The 20,591-nt window shown below is 41.2% G+C and overlaps 1 protein-coding gene across 2 annotated transcripts in view; it reads left to right on the forward strand.

Annotated features, from left to right (window-relative positions):
- The window catches only part of Snx27 (sorting nexin 27), a 76,219-nt gene that overhangs the window by 39,603 nt on the left and 16,025 nt on the right, over positions 1-20,591 (forward strand). For both annotated transcript variants that reach the window (XM_052179858.1, XM_052179857.1), the window contains exons 3-7: positions 4,267-4,459; positions 7,084-7,148; positions 11,259-11,363; positions 16,047-16,125; positions 17,088-17,251. In XM_052179858.1, the coding sequence (XP_052035818.1) occupies positions 4,267-4,459; positions 7,084-7,148; positions 11,259-11,363; positions 16,047-16,125; positions 17,088-17,251 (606 nt within the window). The remainder of the gene's footprint in view (positions 1-4,266; positions 4,460-7,083; positions 7,149-11,258; positions 11,364-16,046; positions 16,126-17,087; positions 17,252-20,591) is intronic.

Genomic DNA, 20,591 nt, shown 5'->3' on the forward strand with positions numbered 1-20,591 from the left:
CAATCCTGTGTTAGCTGGTCTGCTTTTATATTCCCTCATTCTTTGTCATCATCGTATACTGATAAGATGAAGCACTGAAATCACTGGAGTGCCCAAGCTTTTTCTGTTAGGGAATTGGGTATGCTTTAACTTGGCTTAGGTTTCGCTGTGGCTCTCCTTACTGTATTCCTGGTGGGCTTGAGTTCCTCTGAGTGGCTGCTGGTGCTGTTGAGAGTGGCAGTGGGGGAGGCAGCGTGGGGTCTCAGTGCTCTTCCATTGCTGCTGAGTGTCTAGACAACAGGCAAGTTCGCTTTTTTGGTTGTATTTATTTACTTACTGTATGTTTGTTTGTTTATTGTGGGTGTGTATAGAGGTCAGAAGACATCTCAGAACAATTTCCACCCTGTGGGTTTTTTCTTTAAAAAAAATTTTATCTATTGTATGTATATGAGTACGCTGTAGCTGTCTTCGGGCACACTAGAAGAGGGTATCTGATCTCATTACGAATGGTTGTGAGCTACCATGTGGTTACTGGGATTTGAACTCAGCACCTCTGGAAGAGTAGTCAGTGCTCTTAACCGCTGAGCCATCGCTCCAGTCCCACCATGTGGGTTTTGAGGTGTGTATTAGATAGGGTCTCATGATGTAGCTCTGGTTGTACTGGAACTCAGTGTGTCAGCCAGCTACCCTCACATTCATAGAGACGTGCTTGCCTCTGCCCACAGAGTGCTGAGATTAAATACATGCACAAACATACCTGGCTTTGTATAGCTTTTTAAAAAACACAATAAATTATAAAGTGTTGGGGATCAAACCAAGGGCCTTTGAGTCCCCAGCCAGAGTAGCTCTTACTCTAAGACTAATAATGTTTGTTTGTTTGTTTGTTTGTTTTTCAAGACAGGATTTCTCTGTTTAACAGTCCGGGCTGTCCTGGAACTCGATTTGTAGACAAGGCTGGCCTCAAACTCACAGAAATCCATCTGCCTCAGCCTTTTGAGTGGTGGGATTAAAGGCATGCACCACCACCACTACTGCCATAGAACGAATTTAGTCTCCTTCCTAGAGCAGGCCCTTTGTGTTCTCTAAAAGCCACAAAATTCAGGGAAGTCTGTTTTTTCCTGGTTGGAGGAGAGTTGAATTGTTCTAAACCCAGTGTGAACTCTGAGAGTTGCTCATTTACCTTACCTACCCCGTGAGAGTTCTTTCCTTGGATTGCTGTTCAGTTAGAACCGAAGCTGGCCTGGTGCCTGCTTGTGTGTAGCACCCTCTTGTGTGCTTAGCCCCACAGATCTAGCTGCATTGGCCTCCTTGGTTCTTGTGGCCTCCCCAGGCATGCTCTAGACGCTATCTAGGCAGAGAGCCCAGAGCTGGAGGGCTCATCTTCCTCGCTCCCTGTCGTAGGGAGCGGTGGCACAGTTAATAGCTGCCTGCTATCTTCATGTCTGCAAGAGTTGTTTTCTGTTTTGTGTCCAGTTTTCTATTTTTTATAGTAAGAGGTTGACTATGGGCCATTTGAGGACTTCCAGCTTAGGTGTCCTATAAAGCATTATGTGGTATTTAGGGAAAATAATTAAAAATTAATTAAAATATTATTGACTTTAAAAGAAATATAACAAGTTTAAAAAAGAAGAAAATGAGAAAAAAATGTCAGTAGAATTACGTATTATAGAAAAAGTTACAGTTCTTAGTAGTAAATATTGGCAAGTAGTTTTTAGATCCTTTTCTGGTTTTATTGAGACAGAGTATGAGTGCAGACCACACTGGCCTTACTTGTTTATAGTGATCCTCCTGCCTCCACTTCTTGACTGCATGAATTACCACACTCTACTTATACTTTGTGTCCATGGGTAGAAAAATAATATCCTTTGGACACAAAAGTATACTTTATGAAGAAGAGCGATGAATTATACTCTTAAAATTCAGAGCTTTTTGCAGTGCTTGGTGGGATTCTTAGCAAGGAAAAAAAGATTATAATCTGAGCTGTATATGGTGGCCCAGCCCTAGAGAGGTGGAAATGGGAATCAGGAGGTGAAGGCCAGCTGCAGCTGCACAGAGAGTTCTATGTGATACCGTTGTGTTGTGAGACCGTCGTAAGACAGACACCTAAAAACCATATAATTAAAGAATAAAATTAAGTATTTGAAAGACCCTTAAATAAAGTGAAAACAGTGAGAATGGGAAAGATATTCACACTGTGACCATCGCCAACAAAAGGCTGGGCATGGTGGCACATGCCCGCTGCACATTGCCCCTGGGGGACGAGCCGGAGGCTCTTAAGTTTGAGGCTAAGACCTTGCCTCAAAAACAAGCAAACAAAAGTCCCTGCAGACAAACCACGCAGAGCTGGGAGTGGTGGCTCATTCTTTTTTTGGCTCTATGAGGAAAATCACTTGAGTTCAGGAGTTTGGGGCTAGCTGGCAACAGAATGAGGTAAACATCTCAAGACAAAACAAACAACCACTGGAACTCAACAAATCCATGAAAAATGCACACAAATTGTAACAGTCAGTGACCCACAACAATTGGTATTACACACAAAAAAATGGCTGGGCCTGCGCTCTTCCATGGCTGGTGGAGCACACCTTTAGTCCCAGCATTCGGAAGGCAGCTACCCAGAGAAACCCTGTGTCAGAAAAACCAAAACCAAAACCAAACCAAACAAAACAAAAAGGGATACTTGGACAATAAATAATAGGAAGAAAGTTTCCATCATAGAGAAGCTTTGAATGTTAAAAGAGACTTTGGAGCCCGTAGGTGGTGCACGCCTTTAATCCCAGCACTTGGGAGGCAGAGGCAGGTGGATTTCTGAGTTCGAGGCCAGCCTGGTCTACAGAGTGAGTTCCAGGATAGCCAGAGCTATACAGAGAAACCCTGTCTCAACCCCCCCCCCCCCAAAAAAAAAGAGACTTTGGATGTTCTAAAGAGACTGAACTTGCACAATTAGCATATCAAATGACTCCCATGAAGAAGTAAGGAGAGGGCCCTGATCCTGGAAAGGCTTGATCTAGCATTGTAGGGGAGTACCCAGACAGAGAAAAAGGAGGGAGGTGATTGGAGAATGGGTGGAGAGAAGAGGGCTTATAAGACATATGGGAGGGAGGAACTGGGAAAGGGGAAATCATTTGGAATGTAAACAAAGAATATAGAAAATTAAAAAAAAAGAGAGAGAGAGAGACTAGGACTTTTTTTAATTTTAAATTTTTATTTCTGAGATAAGGTTTCTGTGTGTAGCCCTGGCTGTCCTGGAACTCACTCTGTAGACCAGGGTGCTGACAGACTTAGAGATTGAACACATGAGCCACCAGGCCCTGCTGACTGAGGATTTTTAAAAGTTCAAATGTTTTAGACTGTGATGTTGATATTGATACGGGGTCTTGGAGATGATCTAAAAAGGAAGGCTGTGGCCTTCATAAATTATCTGTTTGTGTGACATGTGTGACATGTTGATAAGGAGCCAAATGTCCTGACTAGTAACTTGGGAAAAATAAATTAGGACTGTTCAGAAGTCTTTTCACACACACATTGGCAGAAATATATTTCTTTTTACATATCCCCGCTGGCCTTGAATCTGCTGCATAGCTGAGGATGAGTCCTGAGTGATGGGATTATATAAGGTATGCCCACCATACCTGTTTATGTGGTCCTGGGGTTCAAACTCAGGGCTCCTGCATGCTAGGCAAGCACTCTACTGATCATATTTCCTCTCTAGCCCCTGAAATGATTTTTTTCTTAGCTGCTACAGAAAGGAGTATAAGTTGTAACAAATCTTACAGCTTGGCTGGACATTGTCTTGTTAGGCTAACATGTACATATCTTTAAATCCCCAGTCTAGTTCTCACCTCTGTATGTACAACAGGAGGCATGTATACCAATGTTTATAGCAGCATTGTTCACATTGCTAGCTAAATTCAGAAACAATCCAAATGCCAACAATGAGAGAAGAAATAAAACAAAGTGACCATAGGGTTGATGAGATGGCCAAGCAAATAAAGGCCGCCTAGCCAGAAAAGCTGACTTTTCCTGGGAGCCACACGGTAGAGAGCTGACTCCCACAGGTTGTCTCTGACCACCTTTGTAATGACTGTAGAGCTAGTGTGAGCTACACATATGTCAGTCAGGCCATGCTGTTCTATAATAAACCATAGGTTTCCTCTTCCTTCCTTAGTAAACTTCTGCCATGTTTATTAAAATGGTTGTGAACATTCTTTGTATAGTGCATAGATATACCTAGCCAGTATGTTCCTGACTTTAGATGACTATGAGTTCTTTGTTTTTCTGTCTCACCAGGTATACAATGTTTACATGGCTGGGAGGCAGCTGTGTTCTAAGCGGTACCGGGAGTTTGCCATACTGCACCAAAACCTGAAGAGAGAATTTGCCAACTTTACATTTCCTCGACTTCCAGGAAAGTGGCCATTCTCATTATCAGAACAACAGCTAGATGCCCGGCGTCGGGGGTTGGAAGAATATCTAGAAAAGGGTAAGCCAGGCTTCATTTCCTAGCAGGTAAAAGCACTTGCCACCAAAGCATGACCTGAGTTCAGACCCCAAGACCCACAGGTAGAAGAGAAGGACTCACACAGGCTGCGCGCTCACCGCTGTTCCTTTGCAGTTGTAGGTGTGTGCCCCACCCACATCCACACGGGTGAATAAATACATGCAAGTTTTAAAAATGGTTAAAAGGCCGGGCAGTGGTGGCGTACTCCTATAATCCCAGCACTCTGGGAGGCAGAGACAGGCGTATTTCTGAGTTTGAGGCCAGCCTGGTCTACAGAGTGAGTTCCAGGACAGCCAGGGCTATACAGAGAAACCCTGTCTCGAAAAAACCAAATCCAAAAAACCAAAAAAGAAAAAAAAAAAAAAGGTTAAAAGGTAAACCAGTCCATTAAACTTTACTATGCTGAACAGGTATAGATTCTGATTCCAGAATTGCATAGCTGTGCTTCCTAAACATGAGTAGAGTAAGGAAATCATGTTTTTTATAAGAAGTGTTAAACGACCTGGGCCCGAAGGTACAGCTGAAATGTTCACTATGGTGATGGACCCCGCTTGGCTAGACTGCAGAGAGCTTCATAACAGAAAAGTGAAGTTGTCGGTGGCCCTTCGTTGTCTTTCATTTATAGGGTTATAGTTAACCTATAAGTATATTACATTGATGCGTTGATGATTGTTGGTTCACTGGGGTGCCCTGGATAAAAATTCCTTATTCTTTTTACAGCTATTCCTGTATAGGTTTGCTTATCTGTTGACAATCTAAAAGTCTCCTTGTTCTTAGTAGGGAAAATTAATAAAGCTTCCAAATGATAATTTAGGATTATATTGATGTAATACTGCAATAGTTTGTTTCTCTAGAAAAGCAAAGAAATGACACAGATAAGAGTAAGATTATCTTGTGGTTGTGAGAAGACAATTGCCTGGCTGTATTATATCATAGCTATATCTCTGTGTCTTAAGTACATGTCTTTTGCTTAGAAGAGACACCATGACCAAGGCAGCTTATAGAAGAAAGCATTTAATTGGGGCCTTGCTACAGTTTGAAAGGGTGAGTCTATGAGCCTCATTATGACAGGAGCCCAGTGACTGGCAGTAGGCAGTAGAAAGAAGGCAGGCCGGCTGGTGGGCAGCTGGATAGGCAGGGCTCTGAAGCCCAGAGTTGAGAGCTTACATCTCATCCACAAAAGAGACTGGACCTGGTGTAAGCTGTAGAAATCTCAAAACCCACCCCAGTGTCACACTTCCTTCAACAAGGTCACACACCCCAGTCCCCACCAGTTTCAACAACTGGGAATGAAACACTCAAACACATGAATCTATTCTCATTCAGATCACCACACTATGGAATAGGTGTTTTTTTTTTTTTGTTTTTTTTTTTTTTTTTAGAATATTAGTTTAAAAAAATAACTGTGTAAAGGCTAATTGACACAATTCAATTAAAACAAACAAAAAACCCAACTAACATTGGCAGTGAACCTTCTTTCTGTTTTTGGTTTGGTTTGGTTTGGTTTTTTGAGATAGGGTTTCTCTGTGTAGCCTTGGCTGTCCCTGAACTTACTCTGTAGGCCAGACTGCCTCTGCCTCCCAAGTGCTGGTATTAAAGGCATGCGCCACCACTGCCTGGCTGAACCTTCTTTCTGAAGAACTGCTTTCTAAAAGTAGTGGGACCCCCTGTTTTTACCTTTTCCTAAAGTAAACTAGCCCCCTGAATAAGCCATAGAGATTTTAGATGAGTACTTTAAGAATGCATTAAAATTGTCAATGTAATTTACCATCCTTGGGGTGGAGAGCTATCCTAGCTTAGGTAACCAGTTAGTTACCTGCTTTTCTTCTTTCCTTCTTTTGTTCTTACTTCCCTGAGTCTTGTTCTCTGTGTCTGTCTTCTGCTGTCTACATCTTTGTATTTCCTTTCTTTGTGCTTTTCTATACCATATTAGATGAATTTACTAGGTCTTAAGATCCATATACCAAGGATACATATATTAGGTTATAATTGCCTGCTGCTAATTTAAATTTTTCTGTATGTTCCCTCCCACATCCACATTCTGAGATGTTTCTCTGTATAGACCTGGTTGTCCTGGGACTCAACTCTGTAGACCAGGCTGGCCTAGACCTTACAGAGATTACCTGTCTACCTCCTCCTGAGTGTGGCGATTAAAAGCATGAGCTACCACTGCAAGGCTTTGTATATTTTTTTATACAAGGTTTTGCTGTATAGCTCAGGTCAGTCTAGAAATCACTCTGAAGTTCAAACTGACCTTGAACTTGCTGCAAACCTCCTGCTTTCATTTCTGAAGTACTAAAATTGCAGATAGGTGTGACCATACTTTGCCCTGATGATTTAAATGTAAACTTTTTTGATATAGTCTTTATTTTCCTGATTTGAGCCGGGCGGTGGTGACGCTCACCTGTAATCCCAGCACTCTGAGTGGCAGAGGCAGGCGGATTTCTGAGTTCGAGACCAGCCTGGTCTACAGAGTGAGTTCAGGACAGCCAGGGCTATACAGAGAAACCCTGTCTCAAAAAAACCAAATCCAAAAAAAAAAACAAAACAAAACAAAAAAATTCCTGATTTGGCGCATGATGCTAGATAATGTCTTTGTTTTCTAGTGTGTTCAATCCGGGTCATTGGTGAGAGCGACATCATGCAGGAGTTCCTGTCTGAATCCGATGAGGTAGGTGAGCACTCCCTTCCCTGACCATGTCTTGTTGTGCTCACTATGGGGAAAAGTAGAGAATGTTGTGGGAGGAATTGCAATCGACTCTGTGACTGAGTGGATTCTCCTATTTCCTTTCCGTGTGTATCTCCCTTTAATACTTAGAGCCAGTTTCACGTCTCTGTTTTTTTGTTATGCTATAAAATAGCCTTCATTCTGGTATTTTCAATTGCACATTTGTATTTGCAGATGCACATGTCACCATATTTTGTCCATGTTCCCTCACTATTGTGTCCTCATCACTTCCCTCTGGCCTCCTCCTGGGATCCGAGGGCTCCCGCGTGCTTCGGCCTTTCATTTATACGTATGCATTCAAGTCTAGAGTCTGCATGGGAGAGCAACGGGCGCGGTCGTTCTCCTGTGCTGCTCTCTTTTAGCCCTATCCTCTTTTCTGTCAGACTCCCTTTGCCCTTCATGTCCTGTACATTTGTTAAAATTAAATTTCAAGTGTGAGAAAGCATGCTTGTCTTTCGTTTGAGTCTGGCTGATTTGGAATGTGGTGATCTCCGGCACCACCCATTTTCCTTGTGAGTCTTCTGTTCTCTCGGTTGGAGCTAGAAACACTTGCTTCTCTTAACTGTGCTGTTCCTCTGTATGTCTGTCAGTCTCCCTTTTGCTTGCTATTTTTGAAGTTATTTTAAAGGTAATTTTTTCATCTGATGACAAACAGCAGCCACAGTGGTTATTCTGGACAAGGGAGTTGGTAAATTGTATTTCTTGGGATTCAAGTCTCTCTGTATTTCTGTGGTACTGTTATGATTATTTCTACATTTTCTGGTGGACCCTGATCATCAGCAAACATGGTGACTTGCTCTATTTAGAGTGCTATAAAATCATGTACAGTGGATGGCTGATGTCAGAGCCCCTGAGGCACTGAGGTGAGGAGTCTCTTTTCTGTGGGGACCTTTTCAGTGGATGTGTGGCAGGACTAATTGAAAACTCATTGCTCTAATTCTGCTGCTGTGAGGGAATGCTGGGCTCCTCTCCTCTCCCCGTCCCTCTTCTCCCTTCCACTCTCTTCTCCCCTCCTCCCCCTTTCTCTTCTTTCCCCTCTCCTTTTCTCTCCTCTCCCCTTCTCTACTTCTCTTTGTTTCTCTGTCTCTGAATAAAAGCATGGCTCATCTTTCATGCTAAAGAAAAAACAGAACGTCATTCCTTTCAGTAACCATACTTCTCCATTCACAGCTAAGCTTCTTAAAGGATGTTCTGTTTTACTGTCATTTCCCTACTTAATAGCCAGAAACGTGCCCACAGTTTTCAGGGTTCAGTTGAAACTCTTACATGGCGCTCATAGGCCCACCCCATCTCTAGTCTCAGCCCTGCCATTGTCTAATATATTGTTAGTCCAAACATTTTGGAACTTTTATTTTTCCTTTATGTTGCTACAACTCAAACCTCAAAACTCATGCATGCCAAGAAAAGGCTCTGCCATTGTGCGTATCTCCAAACCTGAGGAATCCCGTTTTCAACATTGATTATCTGATATGAATACATGTATATTCTGTACATGGAAGACAACTTGGCAAACAGTTGCTTCCTTCCTTCCTTCCTTCCTTCCTTCCTTCCTTCCTTCCTTCCTTCCTTCCTTCCTTCCTTCCACCGTGTGGGTTTTGGGGACCAAATTCATCAAGGACATCAAGTTTAGTGCAGTGCCTTTATCAGCTGAGCCAGCCTACTGGCCTTCTCATTAGCCATGGAGTACTGTTGATTTCCTTAATCCATTATGTCCTTCTCTAGCGTTTATGGCCTCTTCTAGGGAACCTTCCTCACTTCATTCCACGCCCATCCTTTCCCTCGATGATCCTTTACAGCAGGTCAGAGGTCACTCCTCTTTGACCACCCATCTGGGCCTCCACCTTTCAGCTGTCTTTACCGACTTCCCTTGCAATCTCTCATTCTCTGCTCTTGCTCTTGGGACTGGAATCTCTTCTTTGTTACTGTGACTTTTCTTGTTCACTGTTATGCAGAAGCAGCTTCTAATCTGCCATTTTTGAAGTCTTTCCTGATGACTCAAGTCATCAATTTTTCATTCTAGAAAGAACTTCTACATAACTCAATCATTTCATTGCCATCTCATTTCTAATTTTTATACATATAATCGGTTTGTCACTTTATATTTTTAGCTTACAAGAGTGTGTGAGCTACCAGTAGGTAAGAGCTAAATCTTGATTATCTTTATATTCCCAGTGCTTTACCACAGTATCACACATGGTGGAGGTGCTTAGTAAGTGTTAATTGGCTAGAAGGATGAATATGTAATACTGTTATCCAGCAATTTTTCTTCATGTATATATCTTGCTTTCCTGACTAGATTATAGGTTTCTTGTAGATAAGGGTATAAAGTATATAACAGCACCCTGTCTTTATCCAGTTTGTTATCTGTGGTTGGCCATGGTCTAAACATATAAAATACCGTATTTTAGAAATAAACACTATGTAAACTTGAAATTGTGTGGTATTCTGAATACCATAATAAAGTTTGTGTTCATTCCATGCTGTCCTTTTGGGACATGAGTGGTGGTCCAGTATGTCTGCTCTGTCTGCCACCTGTCTGGTAGTCACCCAGGAGTTGATCAGTCATCAGATTGCCTGCACTAGCATCACTTCCTTGCAGTATTCAAATAAATCTTAGCCCTCCAGAGCAACACATACACCCAAGGGAGCCATAGAGTCCTTGCCTTGCAACAGTGAGAAAAAGAATTCTGGTAAGATTGCTGAGGTATGAGGGAATGCCTCTTCAGTTGATGAAATTGTGGGCAAGAAAAAATAAATTTATGCTGGTTTTGCTGAAGCACCTTAAACTGTAAAACAGCCACAGCCATGACAGTTGCTTAGTGCAGGTGGGAACAGCATCTGTTAAGGGTTTCAGTACTAGCCATGTTTTCCTGGCATCTCCTGTGGATCTTAGAATAGAGCCCTGTGGGTAAGGAGGAAGCATTGTAATGTGTAAGGTGCTTTTAAGCAAAGAGTAGTAATGTTTTTAATGGTCAATGAGAATGAATATTCCTAGTTGATTATTTTTCAGTAATAAAGATTAGAAGATTGAAATGTGTTAGACGTTGGGTATGTTGGTTCATTCCTATAGTCCCCGCGTTCTAGAGACCACGGAGGAAATGGAGAGCATGGGGTGTGCCTCTGCTACAGGCAAAACTGTGCCTCAAAAAAACAAAAGATAAACTATTAGAAAAATGTGGTGACACTAGAAATGGCTCAGCAGTTTAGGAGCTTTTGCTGCTCATGTAGAGGACCTGGGTTCCATTCCCAGCAAGTGAATGGCAGCTCCCAGCTCGGCTGCTCAAGGGCTTCCTGACCTCTGAAACACTGGGTACACACATGGTGCATATAGCACATGTCGGCAGCGCCCAAACACACAAATACATTAAACAATTAAAAGAGAAATATGTATTATCATCGAAAGTAATGAGGATTGTGGGTCTTTTTCTGTGGATTTGTGGTGTGTGTGTGTGTGTGTGTGCGCGCGTGCGCTGCTGCTAGAGCCCTAAACATTCTAAGCACGTGTTCTCACACTGAGCTATATCCCCAACTCTGTAAGTGTTTATTTTTAATTAAATAGAGTAAGAATTGTATAGTCTTTGCTAGAACATTGGGCATGACACAATTTACATCTCTAAGTCTCATCTATTTTGGGTTTTGAAGATGGTTTGATCATATCAAGGTTCAGAAAGGACACCAGAATGTGCCTTTAGCCTGTCTAGGTGCTTCATTATTCAACCACTGTTGAGACATCTCCAGTCTCCTGTTTCTCATTTCTTTGTAAGTTCTAAACGGAGTGACAAGAGTGAACCGAAATCTCATCTGTGCTTCACCTAGACTGTTTCAACAGGATTCTGTTTTGAAGTGGCAACATACTGTTAATCTTAAACGATAGCTTCTACAGCCTAAAGTCAGCTTTATGAGTTGTAAATATATTAACTTTTAAGACTTCATTTTTTTCTTGTTTTAATAGAATTTACTTCCTGTCTCTTATGTTAGATACTATTTAGCTAGCGTGCAGCAAGGAGAATGAAGATTTACTGAGTTGCAAATTCTTTCTTTCTCTTTCTTTAGAATTACAATGGTGTGTCTGATGTAGAGCTGAGAGTAGCATTACCGGATGGGACAGCCGCCACTGTCAGAGTTAAGAAGAACAGTACTACAGACCAAGTGTACCAGGTAAAGTCAGCTTCACATTGGAGGATGTTGTAAAACTAAGAAAAAAGTTAAAGGAGTTAATACCTACAAAATGTGCAGAGTACACTTACTAATTCATATTACTACTGTGAAGTTAACTTTGTCCTTCTTAAAAGAAAGGTACATGACAAACTGGGTACATGGACGTGTGCTTGTGTGCTTGTAATCTCAGTCCTTGGGAGGCTACGGCAACAATTCTGAAAGCACTAGAGTATTCGGGAGTCTAAAACAAAACCTTGCTTTTTTTTTTTTTTTTTTTTAAGTTCAGTAAATACAGCAGAGTGCAATGGTTATAATTTACTCTTCTTCCTATTTTGTTGTTGTTGTACAAAAAAACCTTTTTAGCCAAGCAGTGGTGGCGCACACCTAAATTTAATCCCAATACTTGCGAGACAGAGGCAGGCAGATTTCTGAGTCAAGGCTAGCCTGAGTGGGTTCAGGGAATCCAGGGCTACACAGAAACACCCTGTCTCAAACAAACAAACAAACAAAACTTTTTAAAAAAGCATGGGTGTGTGCATTTGTGGAGACTGCAGGTTCCATTGATGTCTTCCTAAACACCGGGTGTCCTCCATCACCCTCTGTCTTATTCCTTTGAGACAGACTCTCTAGGCTGGTGGCCAGCACACTCCAGCAATCCTCCTGGCTTCCCTCCCACCAGTGCTGGGATTGTGATCTTGAATGCATATAGGTTTATGCTCACCTTTTTATTGGTTGCTGGGGGGTGGGGTCAGACATATTCTCATGTTTGTTAGTGAGGGTTCTCATCCACTAAGCCATCTTCTAGTCTGAAAGAGAAAAAAGTGTGTGTGTGTGTGTGTGTGTGTGTGTGTGTGTGCGCGCGCGCGCGCGCGCGCGCGCGCGCGCACACGTCTGTGGCCATGTACATGTGTGTTCAGATGTACATGCATGTGTGCATGCTTGTGGAAATCAGTGGTTGACCCTAGGTGTCTTCCTAGCCTGCTTCTCCACCTTGCCAACTAAGGCAGGCTTCCTGCGACCCTGGAGCATGGTGACAAGGTTAGTGTTTGTAGCCGATCTGAGGAAGGACGCCTTGTCTCTGCCTCCTGGGGGCTTGGATTACAGGTAGTCCTTACAGCTCCCAGCATTCATGTGGGCACCAGAGATTCAAACCGTGTTTCTCACACTTGCACTGAAAGTGCTTTTCCCACAAAGCTATTTTTCAGCCCTGTAAAAGCCTTTTAAATATATATAAACTCAGAATAGAATCAAATCATAAATTTCCCTATACACTTTTTTTTGTTATATGAGATATTGAACCTGGGGACTTGGGCATGCTGCGAGAGTGCAGTAACGCTGAGCTGTACCCCTGGTTCCTTCATTGGTCATATTTAATAACAAGATCTACACGTACATATACACCAGGTATCCTCTTTTCCTTTCGCTCTTAGGGTTTTGTTTGTTTGTTTGTTTGTTTGTTTGTGTTTTTTAAGCATACACCATGGTGCATGCTTTAGCATGCATCTAAAACATGTATTCCTTATCAGTGCCATCATCACATCTTAAAAAGAGCGCTACTTCTTTTAACTCCATAGTTAGAATTTTTCAGTTATCAAAATGATTTTTTACAATTGGTTTGTTCAATCTGGATCTAAACAGGTCCTTATCTCCATGCAGTTTTGTTTCATTTACTATAAGCAGTCTCTCCCTTCCCTGCTTTGTGTGTACACTGTGGACTCTGGGTCATTCTGAGTTTACCGTTTCCTTGTAGGTCATTTATCATGTCCTTCGAGTTCCCTGCATTTTCTATGAATAGAAATTTGCTCTAGAGGCTTTATTATATTCTAGTTCTGTTTTTGATACAAAATACAAATACTTTATAACAAGGCTGTATGTTGTTTCTCAGTGGACACTACACAGTCTGTAGTTGTGATATGTGATTCATTAGTAGTTTGGTGGTGATTATCTGGTCTCTTCATTACAGAGGGTCTGTGCATCGATAATTGTGGCCTTAATCAACAGTTTGTAAAGGCTGCAAAGTGCTGGTTTTCAGTTCTCGTGCCCTCTTTTTTTTTTCTTCTCACACGTGCCCTCATATTTTTTTCACAATATTTTTTTTTCTCCTTACACAGCTATAATTCTGTAAGTAACTTTCCCTGGAAAAATAACAAATTAGAAAAAAGCTGTTTGTGGAGGGGGGGAGAAAGGATAAATATATAATTATTTACTTTATTGGTAATTTTCAGGGTAAAGAACTGATGCCTTAGTTGATTCCAGTATTGTCCAGTGCAACAATTGTTAGTATTTTATTTTTAGTTACAGGTAAATTTCTAATTAAATGTGATTTAACCAATAGCATGTTATTATTTCTTTGATACTCTAATGGTTTCATCTTTGGCCAAAAGAAGTTCCTTCAAGTTTGTTTCTGTGTGCTTTTGATGTTATTCATTAGCTTATATAGGCATTTTAGTATAACATTGTATCTTGAGCTTTTCTTTAGACATTTCCTGCCCTAGATCTAGAATAACCCTTTACCAATTAGTCTTACTTCCTTTATGAGAAATGACATTCAAAATCAGATCTGCATGCTATCCAGTTGCTGCTTACAGGCCTTTGATATGAACTTGACCATGACTTTCAGGGTGACAGATGGATTTCTGTTATCAGTGCTTATACAAAGTGCTCCTTTGTAGCAAATGACAAAAATCTACTCTTCATTTGATCATCTACAGTATACCGTGGCAGTTGACATATGTAGGATTCTAGCCATCTTTGAAATTTTATAGTAGTGGAGTAATTACAAAATATGTTTTTACAGTTTTCAGATGTTCTATTTTGTACTTTTTTCAGTGTTTCTTTAGAAAGGCCTAGGGTATTTTGTTGTCTTAATTTTTTATATGTATGTGTACATGTATATAAATGCATGTGGTTATCTGGAAAGGTCAGAGAGGGCATTGGATACCATGAAACTGGAGTTCCCAGCGGGTGCTGGGAACTAAGTTCATGTCCTCTGTGAGGGCAGTGGGTGCTCTTCTCTTCTGGGCCCTCCCTTCTCCCATGTTATTACTGTGTCTTGTGGCTAGAAGCTATTTTGTAACTCCTAAGAGTATTCCAGTTTTGATCCGGTGCAGTATAGAATAGTGATTTAAAATATTTGTAATTTCTGGTTCCTATTCAATATCAGGTGGTTTGAGGCTTGATATGTGAACGGATACAGGAAGTGATACAATTGTATATGGTTCAGTCTTCCAATGATGTTTAGCTATTTAGTGAATGCCTTGCTTATATTGGGAGTGCTTTTAAAAAACTGATTTTGTTACTACTGTTTTCTGCTTTGTGCTTTTTTTTCTTTTTGTTTTGTGTATGAAATTTCAATTTTGATTTATTTGCAGATGAAGTCCTTAGTTTCCAGGGAGCAATAATTGGTTCTTGTTTAATATGCTGCTTGTCAACATTTTGTTACTTCCATGAAGATATTAGTGATTGTAATTCTTAAGAAAGAGAAGTGTAATATGTCCCCAGTTTAGAACATAGATCATCTGAAAAATAAAAAATAGTTTGTAGATTCTGACTAGAATTAACAATGCTTTAAGCTCAAGAATCAAGCACAGAAATGCACAGATCTAGCTCAGGTCTAGGAGGCTGAGGAAGGAAGGCTGCCTGGGTCTAGGAGTTCAAGGCCGGCAGCTAACACAGTGGGAGCCTGTCTCTCAAATAAACAAAATCAAAGGTTGAGGGGTCTGCAGAGATGGCTTAGCAGCCACAGTGCCAGCTGCTCTTCCAGAGGACCTGGGTTTGATTCCCAGCACTCACACGGCTGTTTATGACTGTCCATAACTGCATTCTCTGGGGATCTGCACCTTTTGGCTTTCATGGGCAACAGTTATACAGACATGCAGGCAAAACACTCATACACATAAAATAAAAATAATTAAATAATCAAAGGTTGAAGTCTTGTATGTTAATAGTAAACGTAAGCTGAATATGTGAAACTAGGTATCAGAGAATTTGTTCTCAGGTATAATGAGGTGACTCAGTAGGTAAAGGCATTTTCCTCTATGCCTAACAACCTGAGTTCAATCCTTAGAACAACATGGTTGAAGAATCTGGTTCTTTTTGATTGTTCTCTGTCTTTCATATAAGCTCACCCCCCCCCATCCACATACAGAGCCACACACACACACACACACACATTCTAAAATAAATATTTTGAATATTTTTTTAAAAATTGTTTTCACTTTATGATCTGTCTTATCAAGTATATTTCTTTAAGTGATATAAAAGACCTTTGTGGGGGCTGGAGAGATAACTCAGTTCTAAGTGATCCATTGTCTTTTTCTGGTCTCTGTGGGTATCCAAATATGTATAGCATCATTCACACCAACACACACATGTATATTAGTAAAAATATATTTAAGAAATACTTTTGTTGAATTAATTCATATTTGAAAAAGGAGATTTGACACTAAGGAGAAACTGTTGCTAACTTGTATCAAAGAGACAGGTGCTCACAGAAGAGAGAGGACAGCTATATTTGGGTTTGTGCATCTGTGTGCACCTGTGCACCTTAGGGATACCTGTAAGCCATGATAGTTTTTATGAAGCCAGGATGCAGTGCCTCCGTTTCCCTTCTCATGCATGTACCTGCCCCCATAGCATTGATCTTACTTTCCCTGAAATAACTGTGTCCTGTTTCAACTTCAGGCTATTGCAGCAAAGGTTGGCATGGACAGTACAACAGTGAATTACTTTGCCTTATTTGAAGTGATCAATCATTCCTTTGGTAAGTGCCAATAGCTGTTACTATATTTTGTTTGGGGGTGTTTTAGTCTAATATTCATAGACAAAAACTGCCTACTTTTTAATACTGCCTTCAGCAAGCAGACTTGGCAGATCTTATAAAGGATTTCTGATGAATATTCATCTATTTTCTCGTATCAGTTATATAGCAACTTTGAATCCTTGGGAACAGCCATCTTCCTACTATTTTTCTTCCCAACTCTCAGTGGCCTAATGCACAGATATAAATTGTGTTGTAAAGAATTGGTAATGACCTCATCCTTTCCAAGTTTTCTGTGAAGGAGAAAAATTGAGTCTGTCTTTTGAAGTATTGTAAAGCCAGGTAAGCCTCAAGAAAGATTAGGAGAGCCAGCGTGGGGATTAGAAAGAGTAAGCCAGGCATGGGGGCACACTGCAGCCCCAGCCCACAGTAGGCCAGCCTTCTCAGAAGCTACTCAGTAGACACCTGGAGTGTGACAGATGCCTTAGATTTGGGGAGTGAATGGATGAGAATACCTTTTATTCTGTGTGAATAGATGCAGTACACTGAGAATGGCCACAGGAGAGTCCAAATGGCCCATAGCGGGGTCAGAGAAGAGGCTGCTCTCACGATGTTTGCTGGACCTAGCATGTCCACTTAGATGTTTGAAATGTGACAGGTCATAGATCAAACATTTTAACTGAGTTTGGAGTTGGCCCTCTTTCTGCAGCCATGTTATCTAAAGGACCTGTTATCTAAGCAACAGACGCCACTCATTTGCCTTACTGGCTAGACTCACAGTTAGAAAGAGTGGATTTAGCCAGATAGTTGGTGGTTTTCTGCTCCTGAGGTAGAGATGCTTGATGAATTTGAGCTGGTGCTCTAATTAATGACAACCTACCGATATTGGTTTGCTGTGTACGCTTTCTACCTGGGAAACTCCTATACATCGCTCCACTCAGCTTTCTTTGTTTTGTCTTCTTCAGTACGTAAGCTGGCACCTAACGAATTTCCTCATAAACTCTACGTCCAAAATTATACGTCAGCTGTGCCAGGCACCTGTCTGACCATTCGCAAGTGGCTCTTTACAACAGAAGAAGAAATCCTCTTAAATGACAATGACCTTGCTGTTACATACTTCTTTCATCAGGTGGGTGACTAGGTCTTCCTGCTAAAGGCTATGTCCCTTCCTTGTATATAGTTAGTAATTTGAGGGCTGGAGAGATGGCTCAGCAGTTAAAAGCACTGACTGCTCTTCCAGAGGTCCTGAGTTCAAATCCCAGCAACCACATGGTGGCTTGCAGCAATCCGTAACGAGATCTGACGCCCTCTGCTGGTGTGTCTGAAGACACTTACATATAATAAATAAATAAATCTTAAAACAAACAAAAAAAAACCCCTGTAGTAATTTGACAGTTCAGTGTGAGTCCTTGGTCCAGGTAGTTCTTAGAATATGGTTCATCCCATCTCTGAAGTCATAAACGCTAGAGCTGCACCAGAGTTTTAAAAAGTTCAAGCTTTTCATCAACAAATGAGCATTATGGTTATGTGTATGTTCAGAATTTCTTTTTTTGTTTGTTTGTTTGTTCGTTTTTTTCAAGACAGGGTTTCTCTGTGTAGCCCTTGCTGTCCTGGAACTCACTCTGTAGACCAGGCTGGCCTTGAACTCAAAAATCCACCTGCCTCTGCCTCCCAAGGGATGGGACTAAAGGCGTGCGCCACCACTGCCCAGTGGAATTTAGCCCTTGATCTAAGGGACTTGATGTTTCCAGGAAGACAGTGTCAGAACTGCATTACATTTAATGATGTGTGGAGTAATATCCACCAAAAAATCATACACTTGCTGATAGAGACAAGTTCTTATATTTGTATCACAATCTCTGTATTGATTGTGATATAAGAATGAAGTAAAAACAAGACACTTTGCTTTTCCCAGACCCACACAGTATATATAATATTGCTTTAGAAATTCTGAACATCAAACTGTCCCCAATTTTAAACCTAGTTTCAAGTCCTCTGAAACTGGTAAGCTGTTTGCTGCAGATCAAATTTCTATGAACACACACACATAGTTGATTTAAATAATTTGCTTACACTGCTCACAGAGCTCAGGAAATTTGATATTTACCAGATGTTTTAAAGAACATGAAGAAGCAAGAAATGGCAGTAATGTATAGTGAGCCCAAATAGGTCTGAAGCATAGGAGCTTCCATCTCGGAAGAGTTGGAATTACACTGCACTTCTGGAGGTGGATGCATTCTCATGTTCGCTGTCCTGCAAATTGACCCTGCCAAGTAGGCCACAAGCTCCATCTTTTGGGTTTTGGATTGTGTGTGTGTGTTATATGTATGTGGCACATGCATATAAATGTGCCAGTGTCCATGCCAATGTATGCATATGCTGAGGCCAGAGCAGAACATCAAGTGCCTTCCTCACTCATCCTCTGTGTTCTTGTCTTAGATAGGTTCCTTCACTAAACCAGAAGCTCACCCTTTGGGCTGTGTTGATTAGCCAGTGATCACTCTGGATCTGCCTGTCTCCTCCCCACAATACTTGGATCACAGGCATGCTGAGCTCAGCCTTTTTTTTTTTTTTTTTTTTAAACATGGGTAGTGAAGATTCAAACTAGCATGCTTGTAGAGCACACACTTTCACCCACTGAGTCATCTCCCTTCATGTTGTGTGTGTGTGTGTGTGTGTGTATGTGTGTGTGTGTGTGTTAACAGTGACTTAATACATGGACATGACTGTAATATAAGAAACCATATTAAAATGATTAAAATGTGACTGAACATACAAGGGTTGGTTTAATGCTGTTAGATTTAATGGAGATACCCAGGTTGACCTTTCTGTACAGCATTCCTTTCTCATAGTCCTGACCAAAGGTTCCCTTCATAAGTGGGGATCTTGTTGTAAGAGGGTTTTGTTTCATCTGTATCTATATTCGTGTGAAGAGTGGTAATGTGGGTGAACATAAATGCCTGTGTGTGTGTGTGTGTGTGTGTGTGTGTAGGCCAGAAATCTACATTTGGTGTTCCTTAGGAATTATCCTCTTTATTTTTGAAGTAGGGTCTGTCACTAGGCTTGGAAAACATCATTTACGCTAGTCTGGCTGGCTAGCAAACCCTGTCACTGCCTACCCAGTACTGAGGTTATAAGTGTTTGCTTCACATAACTTATACCATACTGAAACCCTCTGGACCCACTGTGTGTTGGTCTTTAGCCAAAACTTTATTAATCACCTGACCTCCATATGCCCCTGCTGTAACTGGAGGGCCAGGATACTTCTTGGGGTCTTTAAGAATCAGTGTCAGTTAGGAACCAGTATCCAGTTGACCCTGGAAAATGTGTATGTTTCCTTTCTCCCAGATCACAGTGACAGTAATTTTGGTATTGTTATGATGTAATGTAGATATCTGGGTTTTCCAAAGGTATCACAACCCACAGGTTGAGAGCCACTGCTTTAGAGAACTTATGTGAACCTAGAACTGGCTACATTTTTCATTGAGCTCATGCTTTTCCATTGTCATTTCATCAAGAGCTTCTAGGAGAACCAGCCAGCACTGTTATTTTCTTTATTTGTCCACAAATTATCAAAAGTATACCTAGTCATTAGATTCCTTGTTGTCATCACTGTGTCTAGCTTTCAGTGTTCTCCATTTACCGGGGATATTTGCAGTAACAGAGGTCAGTGAATTGTAAAGTCCACACCAGAAGCTTCAAAAATTCATCCTCAGCTGGGTGATAGTGGAATGCACTTTTAATCTCAGTACTCAGGGGCAGAGGCAGGTTTGAGGCCCGCCAGGGCTACACAGAGAAACTCTGATTCAAAAGAGCAAACAAAAGGCATAAAGAAAAATCATCCTTATAATTCTGTCTCTCTAGAACTACTCCTGGTACCACAATCTGTGCTTGTTAGGGTTCTTCGGAGATAGAGAATCATTGTGTACATGCGTGTACATGTGTGTGTTTATTAGACTACCTTACAGGTGCTCCATTAGTCCCACTGGCTCAGCAATGGCTGCCACCTGAGAAAGTTCATGAATCCAGTACCTGTTCAGTACATGCAAGTGTGCTCAGCTGTTGGATTTTAGTTGATTCCAGATGTCAAGCTGACAACCAAGATTAGCCGTCACACTTGTATAGAACTCAGTATGTAGTCCTGGCATTGACCTCTATATCTGCCTGGGTTACAGATTCAGTGTGGGGATTATAGGCATGACCCATCATGCCTGGTCACAATCATGTATCCTGCTCTGGATTTATTTTTCTTTATTGTGTTCAGCTCTATGTGAAAATTTTGTCTTTTTTGATCTGGCAAATTGTTTGAATGATTAAACAAACTTGATAACTTCTAACCTATTCTCTTTTTGAACTCTTTGGTTCTCATATGGAATTTCTTTGTTCTGTCCTTCATATCAGTTCTTGTGGTTATTCTTATCCTCCTCCCACCCCCTCACACACACACACACACACACACACACACCCCT

The sequence above is a fragment of the Apodemus sylvaticus genome, chromosome 4, assembly GCF_947179515.1.
Source record: "Apodemus sylvaticus chromosome 4, mApoSyl1.1, whole genome shotgun sequence".
NCBI classification, from domain to species: Eukaryota; Metazoa; Chordata; class Mammalia; order Rodentia; family Muridae; genus Apodemus; species Apodemus sylvaticus.